Source organism: Durio zibethinus, chromosome 14 (assembly GCF_047325235.1).
Source record: "Durio zibethinus cultivar Kanyao isolate XHJ-2024 chromosome 14, ASM4732523v1, whole genome shotgun sequence".
In the NCBI taxonomy this organism is placed as follows: domain Eukaryota; kingdom Viridiplantae; phylum Streptophyta; class Magnoliopsida; order Malvales; family Malvaceae; genus Durio; species Durio zibethinus.
In genome coordinates, this window is record NC_143175.1 from 20,794,676 (window position 1) to 20,815,515 (window position 20,840).

The 20,840-nt window shown below is 29.3% G+C and overlaps 2 protein-coding genes and 1 pseudogene across 6 annotated transcripts; all 3 read left to right on the top strand.

Moving 5' to 3' along the window:
- Positions 1 to 3,187: 3,187 nt before the first annotated feature.
- Positions 3,188 to 8,384, top strand: LOC149515118 (isoeugenol synthase 1-like). Its single transcript, XM_089742986.1, has 4 exons — positions 3,188 to 3,281; positions 3,375 to 3,421; positions 6,252 to 6,483; positions 8,218 to 8,384. The coding sequence occupies exons 1-4, from the start codon at positions 3,188 to 3,190 to the stop codon at positions 8,382 to 8,384; spliced, it is 540 nt and encodes a 179-aa protein (XP_089599112.1).
- A 4,921-nt stretch (positions 8,385 to 13,305) lies between these two features.
- On the top strand, positions 13,306 to 18,469 carry LOC111293634 (uncharacterized; annotated as a pseudogene). Its single transcript, XR_016327682.1, has 4 exons — positions 13,306 to 14,839; positions 15,099 to 16,406; positions 17,411 to 17,522; positions 17,909 to 18,469. The product of XR_016327682.1 is annotated as an uncharacterized LOC111293634 (transcript).
- Positions 18,470 to 18,813: 344 nt separating this feature from the next.
- On the top strand, positions 18,814 to 20,486 carry LOC111293635 (small ribosomal subunit protein uS8z/uS8w). 4 transcript variants are annotated; one of them, XM_089743769.1, is made up of 5 exons: positions 18,814 to 18,962; positions 19,411 to 19,561; positions 19,666 to 19,826; positions 19,966 to 20,035; positions 20,158 to 20,486. In XM_089743769.1, the coding sequence occupies exons 2-5, from the start codon at positions 19,429 to 19,431 to the stop codon at positions 20,202 to 20,204; spliced, it is 411 nt and encodes a 136-aa protein (XP_089599895.1). In that variant the 5' UTR covers positions 18,814 to 18,962; positions 19,411 to 19,428; the 3' UTR covers positions 20,205 to 20,486. The 4 variants fall into 4 exon arrangements, with proteins under 4 accessions (XP_089599895.1, XP_022742198.1, XP_089599896.1 ...); XM_089743770.1 differs by having other exon boundaries at positions 18,837 to 18,962; positions 19,414 to 19,561; XM_089743771.1 differs by having other exon boundaries at positions 18,875 to 18,962; positions 19,376 to 19,561.
- The last annotated feature ends 354 nt before the right edge of the window (positions 20,487 to 20,840 follow it).

The window sequence follows — 20,840 nt, forward strand, 5'->3', positions numbered from 1 at the left end:
CTCTCAGTCAAAGAATTAGTGAAGTCCTTGGACATCCAATATCTTTCTGCGAATAACCAGGTTCATTTCCTCTATACTTGGGAATTTAATGTCCCACCTAAAGTTGAAAACTTCCTCCGGCTTTCTTGTCAAAATTGTATTCCTACAAAAACTTTTCTGAGGTATAGAGGGGTTGCATTTGAGGAAGGCCAGTGTGTTTGTAATTGGTGTACAAATCTGGAGGAAGATTGTCTGCATGCATTATTATATTGTCGTTTCTCTTGAAATATCTGGTGCTGTATTTTTAGATGGTGGGGTATTGTATGGGTGTGTCCTAATAATGTGGAGGATAGTTATGTCAACAAGAGATGGCTCCATTTTATGGAGTGATCAACAAAAGGTTGTTATCAGCATGTGGGGCTACTTTTTGGGCATTATGGTTAGCTAGAAATAAGTCGGTGTTTGAAGGGAAAGGGTGGGATGGTGAGGAAATTCTTTTTTCGATTAAGTTGAGGTCCCTCTTTTGGGTTAAAGCTATTGTCCTAAGGTGTTGGAGAAAGGTTTGATAAAGGATAATCCAAGAGATGGGGTACTGAGGTCTTGCCTGAGTGTAAATGTTCTAAAATTTAATGTCGACAGATCTGCTTGCAGTAAGCCAGGTCCAGCAGGCTGTAGAAGGGTGCTCAGAGATGATAAAGGGAAAATTAGTGGTCTTTTCTATGGAGAACAAGAATCAAATATAGCTGATATTTTGGCTATAAAAATTGCACTAGATTTATTTACTCAAACCCCATGGTTCAAAAAGAATGCTCTTATACTTGAATCAGATTCAAAGGTGGCAATCAGCTGGGTCTGCATTATTGAAGCACAACCTTGAAAAACATTGGCAGACTCTTGATGAGATTGATAGGCTTAAGGAAACCATTGGTGTCATAGATTTTGTTTATATCTACACAGAAGCTAATGCTTTTGCTGATTCATTGGTAAAATGGGAGTTGAATGCAGTGCATTGTTCAAAGCATGGCTATAATATTCTATTCTCAAATCAGGTGGGGTTAGTGGTGATTTGAATTTTAAGATTTTCATTCTCGGAACTCTGTTCCATGACAGAGATGAACTCTGTGTAACTCATTATTTCTTCTAATGAAATTCAAACTTTTCATCAAGAAAAAAAAAAAACCTATTATTCTATTATATTGTTATAGTGGCTTTATAACTATTAATATTAAACTAGAATATAATTTGCAATGCACTGCAGGAGTTATGTGACATAAATGTTTTATCATGTAATGCTATACTATTAAGGTAAGAAATATAATAAAAAATAATGCAATAGTTCATTATACAACCACAATTTATCGTCAATTAAAATGAAATCATTAATTACTTAGACAATTGTTTAATTTTAAGGAGATATTAGTATGTTAATTGTTTAATTTTAAGGAGATATTAGTGTGTTTGTATTCATGATATCATTCTATAGAGATAGGAAAAATACAAATTTTTTTTTTGAACATATCGAATGAACATATATTGATCATTGCTTATCATTATCTTAAAAAAATGTAAAAGTATGTAGAGAAAAGACATTGTACCTTCATAACATTGTTGTGGATATCAATGTTCTCAATCTGAACAGTCTTTTCCCCAATGGAGATAGGAGCATCAAAGAAACTACCCAGCTCCAGCAGCAAAAGATATTGAATATGGACGTCAGAAAGGGAGAGGAGGAACATCATATGTTGGTAAATGAAAAGATACTTAATGAATCATACCTTGCTTTCACTTTCAGTGGGTTAAATCATGAGTGTAGCTAGATCAGGCCATGAATTGTAAGAGCATGGAATAGAGCATGGAATACGGCTGGCAACATTTTCATGCTTTATTCCAGCAGCAGTGGCTAAAAATTAGTCATGAAAACAAATAGTAGACTAAAGAGAGGCAAGTTGAAAAAATTGCATATTATTATTACCTTATAGACTCTCAAATCCACAATGAATTCATAAGCAACTGTTCCGTTGACACCATGAAAAAAAATTTGTGGTTCTGAAAACATAAATCAATTAACAATGACAAAGTTGAGATTATCATAGGAGCAATAATTCATAACCTTGAGCTTCTAGTTATTACTCTAATTTTACAATAATAAATACCCTTTATATAATTATAACAAAAAAGTAAAAGAAATATCCATGATCCTTGAAAGGACATTCAATTTGGAGGTTTCTAGCTCAAACCGTGCAGGGTTTATGATAAGCTGGAAGAAGTATACCTCTTGTTGTATAGTCCAAAGGCACAATAGGTGTTATTATATATTAAAAAAAAAAAATTAAAGCATACATGAGCAATATCACAATCATAATAAGAAAAAGCCAATTCTAAAGCTATGACACTTACTAAATTTGTAAAAGACATGTCATGCTTTTTTATAAAGATCAAAATGCACTTTAATTTTTACAGACTATAAGCACAAAGTTTCAAGGAAAAAGGTAGGCATCTCCAAGCTAAAACATATGAAACATAAAAAATAAAATTAAAACATATCTATTTGGATTTAAGTCATGTGTATTTATACTATCTAATAGATATGTAAACAAAAATATACTTCATTTACAGAAAGAGAAAGAAAGCTCAACTTGTTCCAATTTACTTATTCTATGGGGTTTCTTATCGGCTTTCTTGTTTCAGGCTCACGAACTCTTCCACTTATCTTTTTCCTAAGAATTCATTGAAAAACATTGAATATTATATCAAACAATTTTAAGTGGTATATATGCATGTACATTGTGGAATTTCCAAATGATCATCATTGTGTATGTATTATATCATGCATGAGTTTACTGCATATTCTCTAAAACCCGAAAAAGAAATAGATCAAGTATCCAAACGTCAACTGAAAATTTCCATGCGTCATGGAAGCAAATCATTTTATGCATGAAGATTTTCAATAATTAACATGAAGATTTTGAACGTTTATTTTAATTAAAGCAAAACTAATTGAATATTGATTTTTATAATTAGCATGAATATAGAAGATATCAAGCAAATTATATTATTTTATAATTATACTAATGCTAATTATATTTAACATCGAAAATCTTCAATATTCAAGCAAATCATTCAGTGGGAACATCGGAACATTTAATTAAAGTAAAGTATTATAAAAACAATATTAAGAAAAAATCGAAGAATAAAATGTTACGCTGAGATGATGAAGCGACTGGCGGTCCAGCAGCTTGCACCGGAACCCATACCGATCAGGATGCTTGTAACCACTCTAGCCACCAACCACCGGATTGATAGTGAGTTTTCGGACCCAGTCTAACGACCGTGGTCTTCGCCTCGATCTCCCATCTCCCTTCTCCATTCCCTTTTTTTTCTTTGTTCTTCTCCAGCCCTCGAGAATCAAGAAATTTCTCCAGAATCACGTAGAATCATGAAGGTTTTCTCATCTCAATTCTAAACGGTTTGGACGACTACCAGTCGAATCATGAAGCTTTTGTCTTCTCAGAAGCTTCTGATTGTTTTATTCTTAAAATCAACACCTTAAAAAGATCGAAACAACCATTTTATCCCTAATTCCTAATTAAGGGAAAAAATTTAAAAAAAAAAAAAAAAAAGAGAGCCATGTGTCAGACATAAATATCCTATTTAAAATTTAAAAAATTATATTTAATATATAAGATTACAATAAAAAAATATAATATTATAAATTAAATTGAATTAAATAATATTATTTTATATATTAAATTAAATTGAATAATATTAATTAAATAATATTATTTTATTTTAAGTTTGTATGTATAAAAATAAAAATAAAATAATTTATTTATTAATATAAATTATTTTTTAAAAATTTTATATAATATAAATTATTAAAATAATTTTAAATTTATATATTTTATTATATTTTTAAAAATTAGATTAATAATTTATCATTTTTAAAATTTATGTAATATAAATTATTAATATAATTTTAAATTTATATATCTTATTATATTTTTAAAATTATATTAATAATTTTATATAAATTTTAAAAATGATATTTTTAATCTATAAATAAATTATTTTATTTTAATTTTTACATAATTAAATATAAAATAATATAATATTATTTAATTTAATATTAATCATAATTTTATTTTATTTTATCAAAAATTTATGAACCAGACACGTCCAATATCGTAGCTAAATATGATTACGACAAAAGCACAAGTTGTCTCGTCTAATTTCAGCCACAACTGACGTTGTACAATTCTTTCGTGTTTTTAAATGTGTGATGACGAAAGGAAGGATGAGTCTTGAAAAAAATCATGAATGAAAAACGTGAAAGTGTTTTAGAAAGTTCTGGCAATGGCATTTATTTCAAAACAGTGTCGCATGCAAAAATGAAATTACTTAAAAACCGGTTGCTAAATGTACTTCAATATTTATTTTATATTTTTTTGAAAAGCTTTTATAAATAAAACTTTTTTAATTACTTTTTTTCACACGTTTTTAAATATCTATATTCAGTAAATTTTTGAACTTATAAAAATAAATTTTCAAAAAATAAAAAACATTTTCAGAAAAGGAGGGAATGAAAGTTTAAGAAAATTTTTAAAAAATAAAATTTTATTATAAATTTTTATTAATTAGTATAATGAAAAAATTATTCTTAAAAAATTATCAATTTTAAATTTAATAAAAAATAAGTTGATTTTACTATTTTAATTTTAGATAAAAAATAAAATCTTATAAAATCTTAATTAAATATTTTATCTTTTAATGTTACAAGAGATGATAAAGTAACTATTATGTTTGAACAACATCTTAAAATTAAAACTTTTAGAAATTGTACAAGTAATACAATTGAATAAAATATAATATGTTAACTAAATAAATCTACCGTGATAAGTAGATTGAGACACTTTTTCAATAAGTTCAATTTAAATAGAGTTACTATAAAAATTTAATAATCAATATCAAAAAATAATTATTTATTAAAACATATCAATTTTACTATTTTAATCTTAGAAAAATAACAAAATCTTATAAAATCTTAATTAAAATTTCGCTTATTGATTTTATGATGAATGATGAATGAACTATTAAGTCTTATCAACATTGAAAGTTGAAATTTTAGAAGTTGTACACATAATACTATTGAATATTATATAATTTTGTCAAAATATAATATATGCTAATTAAATAAATCTATCGTAATACGTAGATTAAGATACTTTTTCAAAAAAGGTCAGTTTAATTAGGGTTATTATAAAATTTTAATAATTGATACCAAGAAAAAATATTTATTAAAAAATAGAAATTTTAAAATTATAAGAAAAATAAAAAATAATAAAATTAATTTTTTTATTAAGTTTAAAATTTAAGATTTTTTTCTAATAGTAAATTTTTTATTAACACTAATTTAAAAATTTTATAATAATTTTTTTATAAGTTTTCTTAAATTTTCATTCCCCTCTTATCTGAAAATAGATTTATGAAAAGTTATGTAACTTTTTGAAAATCTATTTTTGAAAAGTTATATTATTTTTTAAAAATTTATTTTTGGTAAATAAAAAAATTTATCATATACAAATATTTGAAAACTTGTGAAAAAAATAATTAAATAATTTTACTTATAAAAGTTTAAAAAAAAATGAGGGTGTGTAGAATAAATGTTGGAGTGCATTTAGCAACACTATTACTTATTTGATACTTTTACCACATTATTTTGATTCATATATAGGAATGGATGTTGTCTATTTAGCCAAGACAGCACATAGAAAAAAAAAAGCTTTTATGTTATTTTTAAAATATATTTAAAAATATTACAATGTTAGTATAACAATAATTTTTTAAATATAACTGTGCTTAAATTAATGGATTGGATATGATTAAATTAGGGTTCAAGCATGATAAATATGAAAGTAGAGAAGATTATTTTTAATTCATGGGATTAAATTTATATATTTTATTATATTTTTAAAATTATATTAATAATTTAAATTATATAAATTTAAAAAATACTTTTAATCAATATATAAATTATGTTGTTTTAATTTTTGTATAAATCAAATATAATATAAGATATATTATTTTATTTTATTTTATTTATAATATCATTTTATGTATATAAGAATTTTTTTTAATAAAATTAATAAATTCATCAATAATATATATATATATATATTATAAGTAGACATCTCAAGGAAAGAGTCATGATCCTCCACTGATGGTATTCTTAATTATTAATAAATATATAATTGTGTTTCTCTGTGGCAAAATAGAGGTTTATACCATCGGACATCGGGAACGAAGTTGACAGAGTACGGGTGCTGCCACCTCTCGAAGTTGTATTCTCCAACAAGAGAAAGATCAGAAGGGTGATGGAAGCAGCCGAAATCCCATACACTTTTGTGTCTGCAAATTCATTTACCGCATATTTTGTTGGCTATCTTCTTTGTCCACACGAGACACAACAAGATGAAGCTGATGTTTACGGCAATGGTAAGGCAAAAGGTGGGTAAAGAAATATGATAGACATTTTAAAAGTTGGTACATTTTAAAAAAAGGTTAATTACATTTTATATCTGAAATTAAAAAATATATATAAATTGATATTTAAAAAAATAAAAAAAAAATTTACACATTATACCTTTAAATTATCAGGTTAAAATGTACCATAAATTCTTATATTTTTTTTATTTTTAAGAATTTAATCTCTCTAATCTAATTTTAAAAAATTTAGTTATTGTATTATTATTTTTTAAGAATTTCAATCCAATGTTAATAGTATTAAATTTTATACGTTTACATTATTGAGATGACTGCGAAAATAGCATTTTCATTGGTTTATATTTTTTTAATGCTGATGTGGATTAAAATATTGGCCACGTCAACTATTTAAACAGTGGATAAGTTTTCTTACCGTCCAAATATTATTTTTTATTTCATTTCATTCCTTTTTTTCATAAAAAAAATACGCCAGCCCTCTTAAAAAAAAGTTTCAAATCTAAGAAAATCGAAAACTTCTCTACCGTTGCATCACTGCGCCGATCACCGCAACGACCGCCGTCGACTGGCATCTATTTGAGCCCAAATTTTTACTGGAGCTTTTTCCTGACCCCCTTTTCTCCGTTTCAAGCTCAGATTTTTCCAAAATAGCCAAGACCTACCTAGATATGAAATCTAAAACTAAAATTTAAGCCGTAAAATCTCCTCCTTCCACCATCCGATCCTTTAAGATTTTGATATGATGCTACCTTCTTCTCACTCTTTGTTTCTACCGTTCCCGATCGTCCAAAGTTTTAGTCGCTGTGGATCTCTCCTATATTGTCGTCCCTCCTACCATTGATGATGGCCCCTCGTTTGTCTTTCTTTGTTGCTCATTTCTTACTTCTCTGTAAATCCAAACCAAACCCACCTAAGAACAACTCTAAACCCACGGAGCTATCTCTTTTCGAAACCAAAGTTGTTATTTTATATATATATATATATATATATATATATTTTTTTTTTTTTTGTGTTGGCGTTGCATTTTTTTTTTTGCTTGTTGGTGATGGGCATTTTGTTGGTTGATGGGGTGCTGATACTCTGGGTTGGTTCGACAGTTTCAATTGTGGGTTGCCATTGGTGGGTGTTGGGTTAGGTAGTGTCTTTTTGGTTGTGGGAAATGGTTTCACAATTTTGATTTGGGATTGGATAACGAATGAGACCAGAGGATTTGAGAACAAATTATTTAGGTTCTTTCTAATTTTAGGTTTCCTGGTTTTTCTTTCTCTTTTTTGTTTTGATTTTTAGAGTTTTTTAATGATATTAGGAATTATTAAATATTAACATTTGAAATTAGTTGTTAATACTGACGTGGATTTTTGTATTCCATGTGGTCATTATTTTAATCCATGTCAGCATTAATAATTTTAAAAACCAATGAAAGTACTACGTCAGCAACTTAGTCAGTAATTTAATTTATAAAATTTAACACTATTAATAATTGAACTAAAATTCTAAAAAAATAATAGTATAAGGATTAAATTTTTTTAAATTAAATTAGGAGACTAAATTTTAAAAAGTATAAAAGTATAAAGACCTATGACAGATTTTGATCAAATTATTACATTAATCCAAACTTTAAAAAATATAAAAAATATAGATTTTTTATATTTTAAAAAATATAAAAGTATAAAAGTTCATTTCTCTACTTAATTATATATTTAACCAATTTGATTTAAATTACTTTATTTTGTTAAACAGCATTGCCTCGTCCAGGAAACATTCCTGTGGCAATCCTGCATAACATATTTATCAAAGGTGATCAAATGAGCTTCGAACTCAGTACGGAAGATCTGGAGGCCTCCAAGCTATTTCCAGACTACCAATATACTTCAGTTGATAGCCTTCCTGGAGATGTTCTTGGTTGAACCCCCACAGCCTAGATTGGCAGCATTTACATAAGCTCAGGGAACACAACATATATATATATATATATATTACATATGAACCGTAAAATAAATACGTGTAGTTTGTTAATAAAATTTAAATTTTATTTTTGATAATTAAAATTAAATCTTTAATAATCTTGGATGTCAAAAATAAATAAACACTAACTTAATCTAAAGTGTTGCTCGTCATTTATATATATATATATATGTGAAAGTTTATTGAATTTGAATTATACCATATGTAAGAGATAAATTTTATCTCATAATCTAACCCTTTTTTTAAGAATCAAAGTTGATAACTTTAGGGGGAAATTTGTCAAATTTTAGACATTAATTGGATTGTTTCTTTAGGAACACAAAAAGCCAACTATTGCATTATTGTATGAAAATTTCCTACTACTAGTATTTTTTAAAAAATAAAAAAGAAAAAAGAAAGATGAAACGAAAGAAAAAAAAATCATAAATTAAGTTTTATTTGATTTTTTTTAATACTCACTATCACCACAATAAAATCTAATATTTTCTCAATGTCTTTCTAAAAAATCAAATCTTTTTTTTTTCAACAGTCCATTTTAATATAATGTTTAAATTATTAAAAAAAAAAAACCCAAATGCTAGCTTTTGCATTGAAATCTAGCTATTGTCATTTTTCATTTGTTAATTAATTATTTAAATTAAAGTATGATAAATACAGTAATCTTTTTTATAAAAATTTAAAGTACAATTAAGATGTAATCTAACAAAGAAGCATGAATATAATATTGGTTTAATGCTTAAATCTGCATGTTTATATCAAGTTTATTCGTTTATTACTTTATAATTACTTACTTTTTTTTTTCCTTTTTTCACAAGTCAACAAGTACTTGACCACTCTTAAAAAGATGACGTGGCATACTGAATGCCACTCACCAAAAGCCTCTAATAGCCAAAAAAATGGGTAAAGAGCTTAATATTTTAAATGGGCTCCTACTTAAATGCAGAAATATATGGACTCTTTATTTTCGAGTACTATTTTTTGTCATTCGGCCTTCCTTCTTTTAAGAAAAAAAACAAGCCTTTTTCTTTTAGGTTAAAATATTAAAAAAAACATATATTTTTTTTCAAATTTATCAATTATGTCTATCTTTCTTTTGAACCTAAGCCTTTAAAATATTATTTTTTACTTAAACTTTTTATTTTGCATGAAAATCGGTTAAAAATAAAAGTTTAATTAAATAAAAAAAGTAATTTTAGATTTTAATTTAAACAAAAACAACATTTAAATGATTAAATTAAATAAAAACAATCCTTTAAGAGTGTAATTTGGTATAATAAAAAAAATAAAAGTTTATCTAAAGATTTTTAAAAAGTATTAGATTTTTTTAATATTTTGACCTTTCTTTTATGAAAAATGAGAGAAGAGTTTTACACTCGGACAAAAAAGATGAACAGAGAAAAAATAGTAATTTAATAAATGAATTGTAAAATAGCACATATTAATATGAATTTTAATTGTTAAATTAAAAGAAAAAAAAACTTCATTCATCATATCAAATATAGCCTGTAAATTAGTGTCTGGCTTTGAGGTTAAAATTAAGAAGATAAGTTAGCAATTATAAAATTGTAGTAACCAATGAAGATTTTTTTTTTTTTAAGTTTTGCACATCCATTATTTTTATAATTATAAATAGATATATAGCTAAGATTGTAGATTATAATTAAAAATATAGATTCTTTATTTTATTTGCCTAAAACAACAATATTGCGAGGGTGAAATTAACGTTTATCCAAATTAGAGGGTAAAGTTGAAGCAACAAGAAAAACTTTAAGTTCCCTAAGTTAGAAGCAAGATAGAGATAAGGTTTTCTAATATATATGGCCATTAAAATCATCATTGTAAATTTCTAATACATTCCAAATGGGACCACCACTTTTCATTGCTGATTTAAGACTCAAAAGTTATGCATTAAGACAGCTCCACTTGTTTTATGCTTTTTTTTTTAAATTTTACCTTTGTTTTTTTGGAGATCCTTCCTAATTAATAATTAATATAATGGACTAATCTATTTAAAATTTTATAAAACGATATTATTCATATTCATAATTTTTTAATTTTAAAAATTTTCTTATTCAATACTAATAGATGTTATTGACATGATATTTTCTAATTAAATATGATTTTTCATATGACTTTTTTAAATTTAGAACTCAATATTTTATCAATTGATTCTATGACTGTTAATAATTAATTTTATCTAATAACAAAAGTTTTTTGAGAATTTGACAAAATAAGTGTTTACATTATTATTTTATATTATAATGGACTAATCTACTTAAAATTTTATAAAATAATGTTACTCATATTCATAGTTTTTTAATAAAAAGTTTATAAATATTAAAATTTAAACTTCAAATTAACTATTGATTAGTAAAAGTTTTCTTATTTAATACTAATAAATGTGATATACATGATTTTTTAATTAATAAAATTTTCACATAATTTTATTAAATTAAAAATTAATCACTCTATTAATAAATTATGTGATTATATAACTATGAATTTCCCCGTAATAACAAAAGCGTTTTTGTGAACTCGACAAAAAGTGTGGAAGAAAAAAAGAGTTTTTGGGAGCCTTGAAGCGTTAAAATATTATTATTTTTATATGACTAGAGCAATTTAGTTATGATTAGACCGCCACCTATGATTATACCACTAGTTTGGTGAATTGACTAGTCAACTCCCCCTACGGATTATACAAGCTTTCACGTTCCAATTTTACAACATCCACTAGAAACAAAAATTACTCTCGTCTTCGCGTGTTTGTGGGTGTGTATATATATATATATAAGGTAGCGACTTGTGCGTTGCTTAAATTTATCATTTTATTATTTAATATATATAATAATAATAATAAAAATATTTTAAAAGATATAATAAATATGAATATTTTTAAATATATTTTAAATATCTTATAAATTTAAAAAAATTATAATTTATAGAAATAAAAAATATAATCATTTTCGCAATAAATAAAGATAAATGAATATTGACTAAATTATAAATGAATTCACAATCTCAAATAAAATCTCTCACTCATTTTATTTTTAAATAAATAAATTAAATAAATAAAAGTCACTAATCAATTGTTGACTTGGTTATGATTTAGTTCACATTTTTTATTAAAATCTTTATTATTAAACCAAAATTATAAAGCAACGATAATATAATAAAAATATAATTTTTATTATTGGAAAAAGAAAAAAAATTACCTATATTATAAGAAAGATTACAAACAACTTTAATAAAAAATGAGTGATTAGACAATCATTAAACAGAATTTAAATTTGGCAATTACATTTAAGATAGTAGATTTTATTTAAAGTGGATTCTTCGAAACAAATACTAGAAAATAAAAAAAATTAGAAAAAAGAAATAAAAAGTTATGACCTAGATTTTGACAATCAATATCCATTTAAAGATTATTTATATGGATGAATGTACTCATTAAATCTTTTAATATAAAGAATAAAAAAGATTTTTAATTAAGTGAAAAATATTTATACTTGCAATTAAAGGTTAGATGAATGAATTTTTTTTGGATAATGAAAATTGAAAATAATAAATAAATAATAATGAGCAAGGGAGATAATCGGTTACTTGCATAAATAATTTGAATAATAATAATTCATCTCATCCTATGCTATAAGGTTTCTTTTCAAGATTCATTGTTTTTTTGAATAAGGAAGTATAATAATTTTTTTTTGAAATAAATGAAGAAGGAATATAAATACCAAAGAGACAATAAGTTAAAAATGGAAGATGAAGTATTATTGACTTTAAACCCTAAGAGATAAAAGACATAAAAGAAGGATAATTAAGCTAGAATGACTTGATAATTTAAAATGAATATACGACAACTTAGTAATCTTATATGGTAAATGAATGTTATATATATAACAATTCATACGTCACAATTCTAAATAATAGGAGATGAAATATTTATACGTCAGATATATATATTATATAATAATTAAAAAAATTTAAGATTACAATTAAATTTATTACTTTATAAGAAGTTAACATTGAATTTATTATTGTGTTTTAATTTCATTAAATTTTGTAACTATATTTTTACCTTGTTGAAATAAATTATATATACATTAATAGAACCTTTTGCAAAAATTTCAGTTAGGTTGTTTAAAAAAAAAAATAAAGGAAATACAAATTATAGTGATAATTTTTTTTTATACATAAGGAGGCTAAAACCTAAGAAAAATTGGGAAAGGGAATATTAGTATAATATTTTATAAAATATTTCAAATAAAATTAAAATTACAATGATAAAATTTAATATTAATCATAATATAGTCACGAATTCCACCTAAATGTCAAACTTTACTTTTTAAATACAAGTTATAATTCCATTAATTAAGTAAGTAAACTAGGTATCTCTCTCGGTATTCTTATTAATCAATAAAAAAATCTTTGAGTTCTCATTTTATAACTAAAGTATCATAGAGTATAAGTAAGCCATATACTTTTATGAATATAAAAAACTTAAAAGAGGTGAATTCTGAATCTTCAATTTTGTTCTTCATGAAAGGAATATACTTAAAAATCATTAAATTTTATTATAATTTATTGTCAAAATCAAAATCGTAACAAGTTCTTCTGCATGGGTTTTAAAGTATTAACTAAATCTCGTCACCCAGTTTTAGTGTTTTTCTTTCCGTTGATCAAATGGGAGATTTTTTGGTTTTCAATTTTTTACTGCTTTCACGGATATTAACTTCCCACGTATCGCCGCTTTTACCCTCAAACATTCGAATAAATTTCCAAAAGGCCCCATTCAGAAACCCCTCCAAACCTCTTCCCATCCCCATCACACGAAGGCTATTTTCGTCATTTCAAAATATCCCCATTTCTCTCTGAAGACCAATAGAGAGTGGCGGAGACACACAGATCAAAGGAGGAAAGACAAAAGAAAAAAGAAAGCTAAAAACGGCCCAGTGATTGGAGCCATCGAAAAATCTGATCCGTCCATTTTACGAATTCAACGGTTATCATCACTCGGCAAATTCGTTTCCATTTTCCAATTAATTTTTTTTCCCTTACTCTCTAGTCTTTTAGCATGCTCTGTTCAGTGGTTTTTTTATCACATCATCATAAACCCTAGCCTCCAATCCATCTTTTACCCTTTTATCTGTGTCTCTTTTTTTCTTTCCCTACAACGAGATTTACGTGAAACACCATAACTCTGTTTTATCCCTGATCTTCTCTCTCTTTAATTTCTAGAGAGAGACCCATCTTTAAAAAAAATTGTTTTTCTCTTTCTGTTCGTACAGAACAGAGATCTTGGGTTTTTGGTGATGAAAATTTGGAGTTGCTCGATCTTTGGTTGTATGATGTTGTCTTATTTTTCCTCTTCTTGTTTACTTACCACTTCGGAATAGTTATCGTTACTGGTTTCCATTTTCTGTTAAAAAAGCTTTTCTGTAGATGAGTCAGAACGGTTTCAGTTTTACCGAGTTGTAGTTTTTTTTTTTTTGGTTTAAACTCGTTCTAGATCCGCTTCTTAAGTGGAGTTTCATCCGTTGGTACTGTATTTGTTAACGTTCTGTTGGGTTCACGGGCTGGTTTGTTGAGCGGGATCTTGGGTTTGGTGTTTTCCTTTTGGCTTTTGGTTTCGACAGAGTCAACTCGGCAGTTCGTCTGTTTTCGACTGAGTTAACTTGGTGCGAAAGTAACTGAGTCAACTCGGGATTTGTTGGTAGGAAAGATCGAGCGAGGAGTTAGGTATAAGCAAAAGAAGAACCGAACGGCGATGCCTTCGGTGGGGATGAGGCGGACCACAAGGGTTTTCGGAATGGTGAAGAGCTCGGAGGCCCGGGTTCTTCGTTCCGGGCGGCGACTCTGGCCCGATTCTGGTGAAGTAAAGTCCAAGAAGCCCAATAATGATGGTGATGAATACTACCACTCGATGAAAAAAACCCCAAAGAGTGAAGCAAATAAGGTTGTTGCTGAGGTAATTGGGAAGCCCAAAAGATTAGGCCACGAAGAGAATCCAAAGAAACTAGCCAGGAAAGTGGCTGAAGCTGAAAATGATGGTGGTAGTGTAGATAGGATGTTTGGGATTGTTTATACTAGAAAACGGAAGAGAAATGGGGTTCAGAAGAGCCAACTTTCGGGGAATTCGAAGCAGAAAAAGTTTGGGAAAAGGATTAACGGAAGTCAGGCCAGTAAGAGGAGGAAGACCAACAGGGATGTGGAAGAGTCAAGAATGTTTGCTTTTGTTGTGAGAAATGGAGATTGTTATGGCTGGTTTTCTAGTTTTTTGTGCTTAGTTTTGGGTTATGTGAAAAGGGCAGAAGTAAGATTGTCTGAGCTTGCTGCCTTTTTGATGTCTCAGCCAATATCTGGTGTTTACTCTTCAAATGGTGTTAATTTATCGTGGGTAAGTATTTTTATCCTTTTGGTAACGTTGTAGCACTTTGTCACTGCAAAGCAGGTCACTTTCTCTTTTTTTTTTTGCCTTAAGTAAAAGTGATCAGAGTTTGTAAATTTTGTAGGAGAATTACTTAGTTTTATGGAAACAAAGTAAAGTTTCTTTCTTTATTTTTTTTGTTCTTTCATTGTTGGTGTAAAAGAATGCCTCCTTAGCTGCTGCATTTGAACAGTTCATTTATTGGTTTTCTTATTAAAATTTCCTTCAGGGACCTCCTGCAAATAGAACTGGAATTTGCAAGTTTTATGAGGCTAGGGAGTTTAGTCCGATGTTTTCTGTGGATTTTTCTGCAGTTCCCCATTGGTTTATGCATATGCATCACAGTACGCATCTTAGATTGAAGTGTATGCAATTAGTTCCTGTAAATAGTGATGAAATAATGAGCGACAGTGAAGACGACGAACCATGTGTAACCTCTGTTGTAGATGTATCCAAGAGTACGAGTGGTTCTACTGTGGTTAAGATTGACAATCTTGGGAGCAAAGTTGTTTTGCATCCATCTGTTAGGGCTTCCAAACTAACAGTTCGAAATGCTCAATATAGAAATGGTCTGAGTTCTCGCAGTATCCAGAAGAGGAGGAGTTCGCTGAGGAGGAGGACAGCTAGAAATCCTTCACTTGCTGGCATGCACAAGGCTAATGGAGCCCTAATGTCTGACTTGATCAGTAGTAGGAGAAATGGCATTCCTTTTTCTTCTGTAGTTTCTAAAAACAAGCTTAGGAGTTCAGTCCGAAATAGTTCAGCAAACTTAAGTGATGTTAGCTGTTCCATTTCAGATATAATGCAGAATATAGATTCATCGCAATGCTCTGCCAATATATTGGTCATTGAATCAGACAGATGTTACAGGGAAGAAGGAGCGATTGTCACTTTAGAGCACTCTGTATCAGGAGAATGGCTTCTTGTGGTAAAAAAAGATAGTTCAACTAAGTATGCCCACAAGGCAGATAAATTTATGAGGCCCAGTTCTAGCAACCGTTTCACTCATGCTATAATTTGGACTGGGGATGATAATTGGAAGCTTGAGTTTGCAAGTCGGCAGGACTGGGTCATTTTCAAGGATCTTTACAAGGAATGTTCTCAGCGCAATGTGCCTGCTTCAACTGTTAAGGTGATCCCTGTTCCTGGGGTTCGGGAAGTATCAGGCTATGAGGCTAGGGGCAGTGTACTGTTTCGTAGACCAAATTTGTATATCTCTTTTGACGGTGATGAGGTATCTAGAGCCTTGACAAAGAGGACTGCAAATTATGACATGGACTCAGAAGATGAGGAATGGTTAAAGAAGTTCAATAATGAGTTTTTTTCTGGAAGTGGGCATTGTGAGCATCTTTCACAGGATTGTTTTGAGTTGATAGTTGATGCTTTTGAGAAGGCCTATTTCTGCCATCCAGATAATGAGAATGTTACTACCCATCTCTGTCTTGATCTGGCTAGTGGAGAAGTGACTGAAGCTGTTCGTGCTTACTGGTTGAAAAAAAGGGAGCAGAGAGGATCAGCACTGCTTAGAGTTTTCCAGGTAAAACTAGCATTACGACTTAGATATATCATTTCATCTTTGCAATATTTCCTTTCAGTTTTTTCTGGTGTACTGTTCCCTTGTAGGAATTCTCACACTTTATGTAAATGGATAGTGCTTCAAAAATTCTTTATGGAAATAGATTTTGTTGTAGAGTCATTTGGGTAACTAAACTCACTTTATTGTATTATAATATCATTGTACGCCATTATTTTTTGATAAGAAAATTTTTTTTGTGTCCCAGTGTAATTTTACCTTGAAATTTTGAATGAAGTTAAAACGTGGAAGGATAGACACCTTTAGAACAGCTTGTTACTCCTACCTCATTTGGTTCCTCCATTTTTTTGTCATGCAATGAGTTCATATGATTGTATTTCCAAGGTCGAATGATCTTTTCCTATAGCAGTTGCATCAATTGGTTGCAATTAATTTACATATCCAGGGTGATAGGATGCTAAACTTGAGTTATGTAAGCCAGATAGTTTACAACGATTATGTTCATATATATATATGTGTATAATTTACAGCAAAATTAACAGGGTGTGAAGCCAACTTTTTCAACTTTTTCCTCCTTTTTCCCAATTGAAGTTGAATTACTTAAGAGGCCTAAAATTTTGAATAAACCATCTTGCAAATGGAATTAATACAAAGCACAAAAGTGTTCTTGCTGTGAACTTTCTTTTATGTTCTGTTCTTTAAATTAATTCTTTGAGAATTTGGAACTTTGTTTTCTGCTGCCATGGGAGATGCTGGTATCATAGGTGCCAAGAGATTGAAAAACAAGTATTGTGTATTTGTGATAACTGGTCATGTTATATTCCTTTGTCATCCTAAGGCATATGTTGAAATTCCAAATGTTTATCACTGCCATCATTGCAGTTCAGTCTCCTAGTTCTTCTTTCTGGTGTTTTGTGGTGCATGTAGACCAATCTAAGCAACTGCTAACATTGTATATACTTTACTCTTATAGATAACTGACCAAAATGAATGTTCCACTCTAACAGGGTCATCAGGTCAAGAAAGCTCCACTAGTTCCAAAGTCCTTTCTACGTAAGAGGAGGTCATTTAAACGTCAGGCTAGTCATGGAAGAGGCAAGCAACCAAGTTTGTTGCAAGGTAGGTTAAATTCTCTGATTATAGTAGCCATGCTCAACTATACAGGTTTTGAGTATGATTTTTATATGATTATGTTTCTCATGCCTTTGATGATGTATATGGATAATAAATTTCAAGTTTCTGTTGGGTGATGGGTTAGGAGGCAGTAGCGGTGATGCATAAATTTGTCTATTCATTAAAATTGCAGCTTTGCTAATAAATTTGATGGATTTATCCTTCTTTGTCAATGTTTGTCCTAGGACCTTGTTTTTTTCTTTCTTTTTCCCTTATTTGAACATTTCATATTTTGTCTACTTGTTGGTGTTCATATTTCTTTGGTACTGGTTTTGTGTTAGGACCCTGTTTCAGATTTGTTGCTAAAACTTGCATCACTTGTAATTGTGCAGCATTGGCAGCTGAACATGATTTGTTGCCAGAAAAGAATGCTATGGTCAAAGTTGAAGAAGCTAGGGTCTCAGCAGCCAGATCTGTTGAATCAGCTATCGTCAAACGCCAGCGGGCTCAGTTACTAACGCAAAATGCTGACATGATTACATACAAAGCCTTGATGGCACTCAGAATTGCTGAAGCTGCCCGATGTACTGAATCTTCAGAGGGTGCGGTTGCTCAATTTTTTGATTGATGACATGTCGGTACTCAGCTAAATGGGATACTAGCCGGAATCTGTTATTTGTTTCCTGGGGAATAACAGCCTCAGGGCAGTTGTTGAAGCCCATGGAGGACGACCTTGGAAAAGAGTACTGTAATATTGTTGTATAGCTTTAAGTTGATTGTACATTCTGTGTTATTGTAACTTCATACCAAAATTTTTTTGCCAGGTATTTGTTAGAGAAATCTGAAAAGAAGAAAATTACAGGAAATTTTGAGCCCATGGTTAAAGGTCTGGCCTTTGACATATTTGGATCAAGAGATTGAAATGCGCAAATTAATGGTGCATCTTTTCTTCATTTGATGACTTTTTATAATTTTTATATTTTACGGATTGAAAGCAAACGGATTTTTTTTTTTTTTCAACTTTCTTCAACAATCTCGCACAAAAATAATTTAGATTCGAAGAACTCAAACTAGAAAATCTTGGACCATCAACTGAAGAATTTGTTCACTTCTTATTAAAACAATTCTGAAGGTAAAGGATGGTGCGTTTCTGTGTTTTAAGAATCAAACTATTTTGGAAAGTTTATTTATTTATTTATTTATTTTTTAATGTTGGGCACCAAGATGGATCATTGTGGGAATAGGAAAGTCAGAGAAGTACGAAAGAGGTAACTGGGCCAAGCTTTTCTCCAGCAGGCCCACATAAAGTCCAAGCCCTAAAAAAATTTCTATCTTCCAACAGCCCCGCCCTTATAAAACCCCAAAACCCTAGATTATTCCCTTTTCCTCTCTTCACTGTCCTCAAACAACCTCTCGACGCAGCTGCCATTACATTTTTCAGCTAAGGTAAACGTCCTTTTCTGTTTAGATCTCCAAACTTCCTCTTTGCATCTGACTGAATGTTTGTTATTGATCTTGTATTCTTTGTCCAAAAATGAAACTGAAATGTTTTGTTTTGGGCTTCTCGGCAAGTTAAGAATCCGTTTTTTCCTACGTTCCAATATAGGTTCCCCTAACCTGTTTCCTCTGCTTGCCTATATGTTAGTCTAGAAAAAAAGTTAGGTTTTGGTTGAAACCGAATTCTTCGTTTTCTATGTTTCTATTTGAATAAAATATTGGGGCGTAGGGATACTGTTATTATCATTGGAAATTGGTGGTTTCTAGAAGCTAATGCTAGTAACTTGGAAGAATGATATGTTTTTTTATATGATTTTTGAGTTGAAAGGCTTAATTTTTACTTCAAAAAAAAATCGATGAAGGCTTAATTGTTGCTTATTTGATGTAAAATAAGCAGCAGCTTGCATTTGGAAGGATGGTGAGGGTCAGCGTTTTGAATGACGCACTCAAGAGCATGTACAATGCAGAGAAGAGGGGCAAACGACAGGTTATGATTAGGCCTTCCTCAAAAGTGATTATCAAGTTTCTTTTGGTCATGCAGAAGCATGGTTTGTTTTTGTATAATCTCTACTTTTTTTTTTCATTCTAGTGTTAATCTGATCTATGGTAATATGAAGATGCTGATATGTTAACTTTTCCATTGGCATTGCAGGTTACATTGGAGAGTTTGAGTATGTTGATGATCACAGAGCTGGTAAAATTGTGGTTGAACTGAACGGAAGGCTGAACAAGTGCGGGGTGATCAGTCCTCGTTTTGATGTAGGAGTCAAGGAGATTGAGGGTTGGACTGCTAGGTTACTTCCTTCAAGACAGGTTAGCTTAGAAACTTCCTGGTATTCTAATCGCTGTGCATGACATTTTTGTAAGATATATATGTTTTTTATGGAAATGTTTTCATAGGAACAACTAGTAGTAGTAGTAGTATTTTCTAAGATTAAGAAATTTTTGTCAGAAAAAAGAAACGAAATACATTCGAAGGTCAGAACAAACTTTGATTTATGGATCATTATTTGGTCTTTTTGGTGAGTGGCATGTCTTGTTTTAATTTTCATAGTACATTAGATAACATTATGTGGTTGAATAGGGTTTGGTCAATTGAAATGAGAGTTCTATTTTATGGGCTTTATGCGTTTTATCATTGCAGTTTGGTTACATTGTGCTCACCACATCAGCTGGAATCATGGACCATGAAGAAGCCAGAAGAAAGAATGTTGGTGGAAAAGTACTTGGTTTCTTCTATTGAGACAAATTTATGACAATTTTCATTTTTGATATCTCTTTTGTAGAACTTGGTAGTTATCCTCTATAAGTGTTGGTAGAATTCTTATTTTGTATTTTGCCAATTATACTTTATATTTTGTTTATGATGTTTGAGATTATGAATTGTTGGGTTTTCCATCGATAATAGTTTACCTTTGTCATCAAACAGGTGAAAGAGTTTTGCTATTTGAAATGTCAGCTAATTAATTTCTATTGCCTGCTCTTTCACAAAGCTTTTATTTTGGATGAACTTAGATGTTTAGCTTGGTTTGTGATTGTTATGTTTTAAAAAATAGCATGCTGGAGAGTTTGAGAATCAAATCCATTCTTGGGAGCATTATTATTTATTACTAAGATGAACTCCGAAGTCATAGGTTGATTATAACACTTTTATAGTGAATACCTTATGGGTGAGGCTTGAGTTTCTCCTAGTGCAACGTTTTAGGCTCCATTTGGTTGGATCTTGATGCCTTCATTTTTCTTATTTAGAAAGAAGAGGTTCATAAAAAGGTTCAAATTTTCTTTATGAAATGCAAGGTTCTTGATTGAGTCAAAGCATGTAGTTCA

Bases quoted from the DNA above. Each gene is read 5' to 3' on its own strand.
- LOC149515118 (XM_089742986.1), top strand. From the start codon at position 3,188: ATGATGAAGCGACTGGCGGTCCAGCAGCTTGCACCGGAACCCATACCG. The intron at 3,282-3,374 runs GTGAGTTTTCGG...GTTCTTCTCCAG, and splicing joins CACCAACCACCGGATTGATA to CCCTCGAGAATCAAGAAATT. The intron at 6,484-8,217 runs GTGGGTAAAGAA...TTTGTTAAACAG, and splicing joins CGGCAATGGTAAGGCAAAAG to CATTGCCTCGTCCAGGAAAC.
- LOC111293635 (XM_089743769.1), top strand. From the start codon at position 19,429: ATGGTGAGGGTCAGCGTTTTGAATGACGCACTCAAGAGCATGTACAAT. The intron at 19,562-19,665 runs GTTTGTTTTTGT...TTGGCATTGCAG, and splicing joins TTTGGTCATGCAGAAGCATG to GTTACATTGGAGAGTTTGAG. The intron at 20,036-20,157 runs GTGAGTGGCATG...TTATCATTGCAG, and splicing joins ATCATTATTTGGTCTTTTTG to TTTGGTTACATTGTGCTCAC.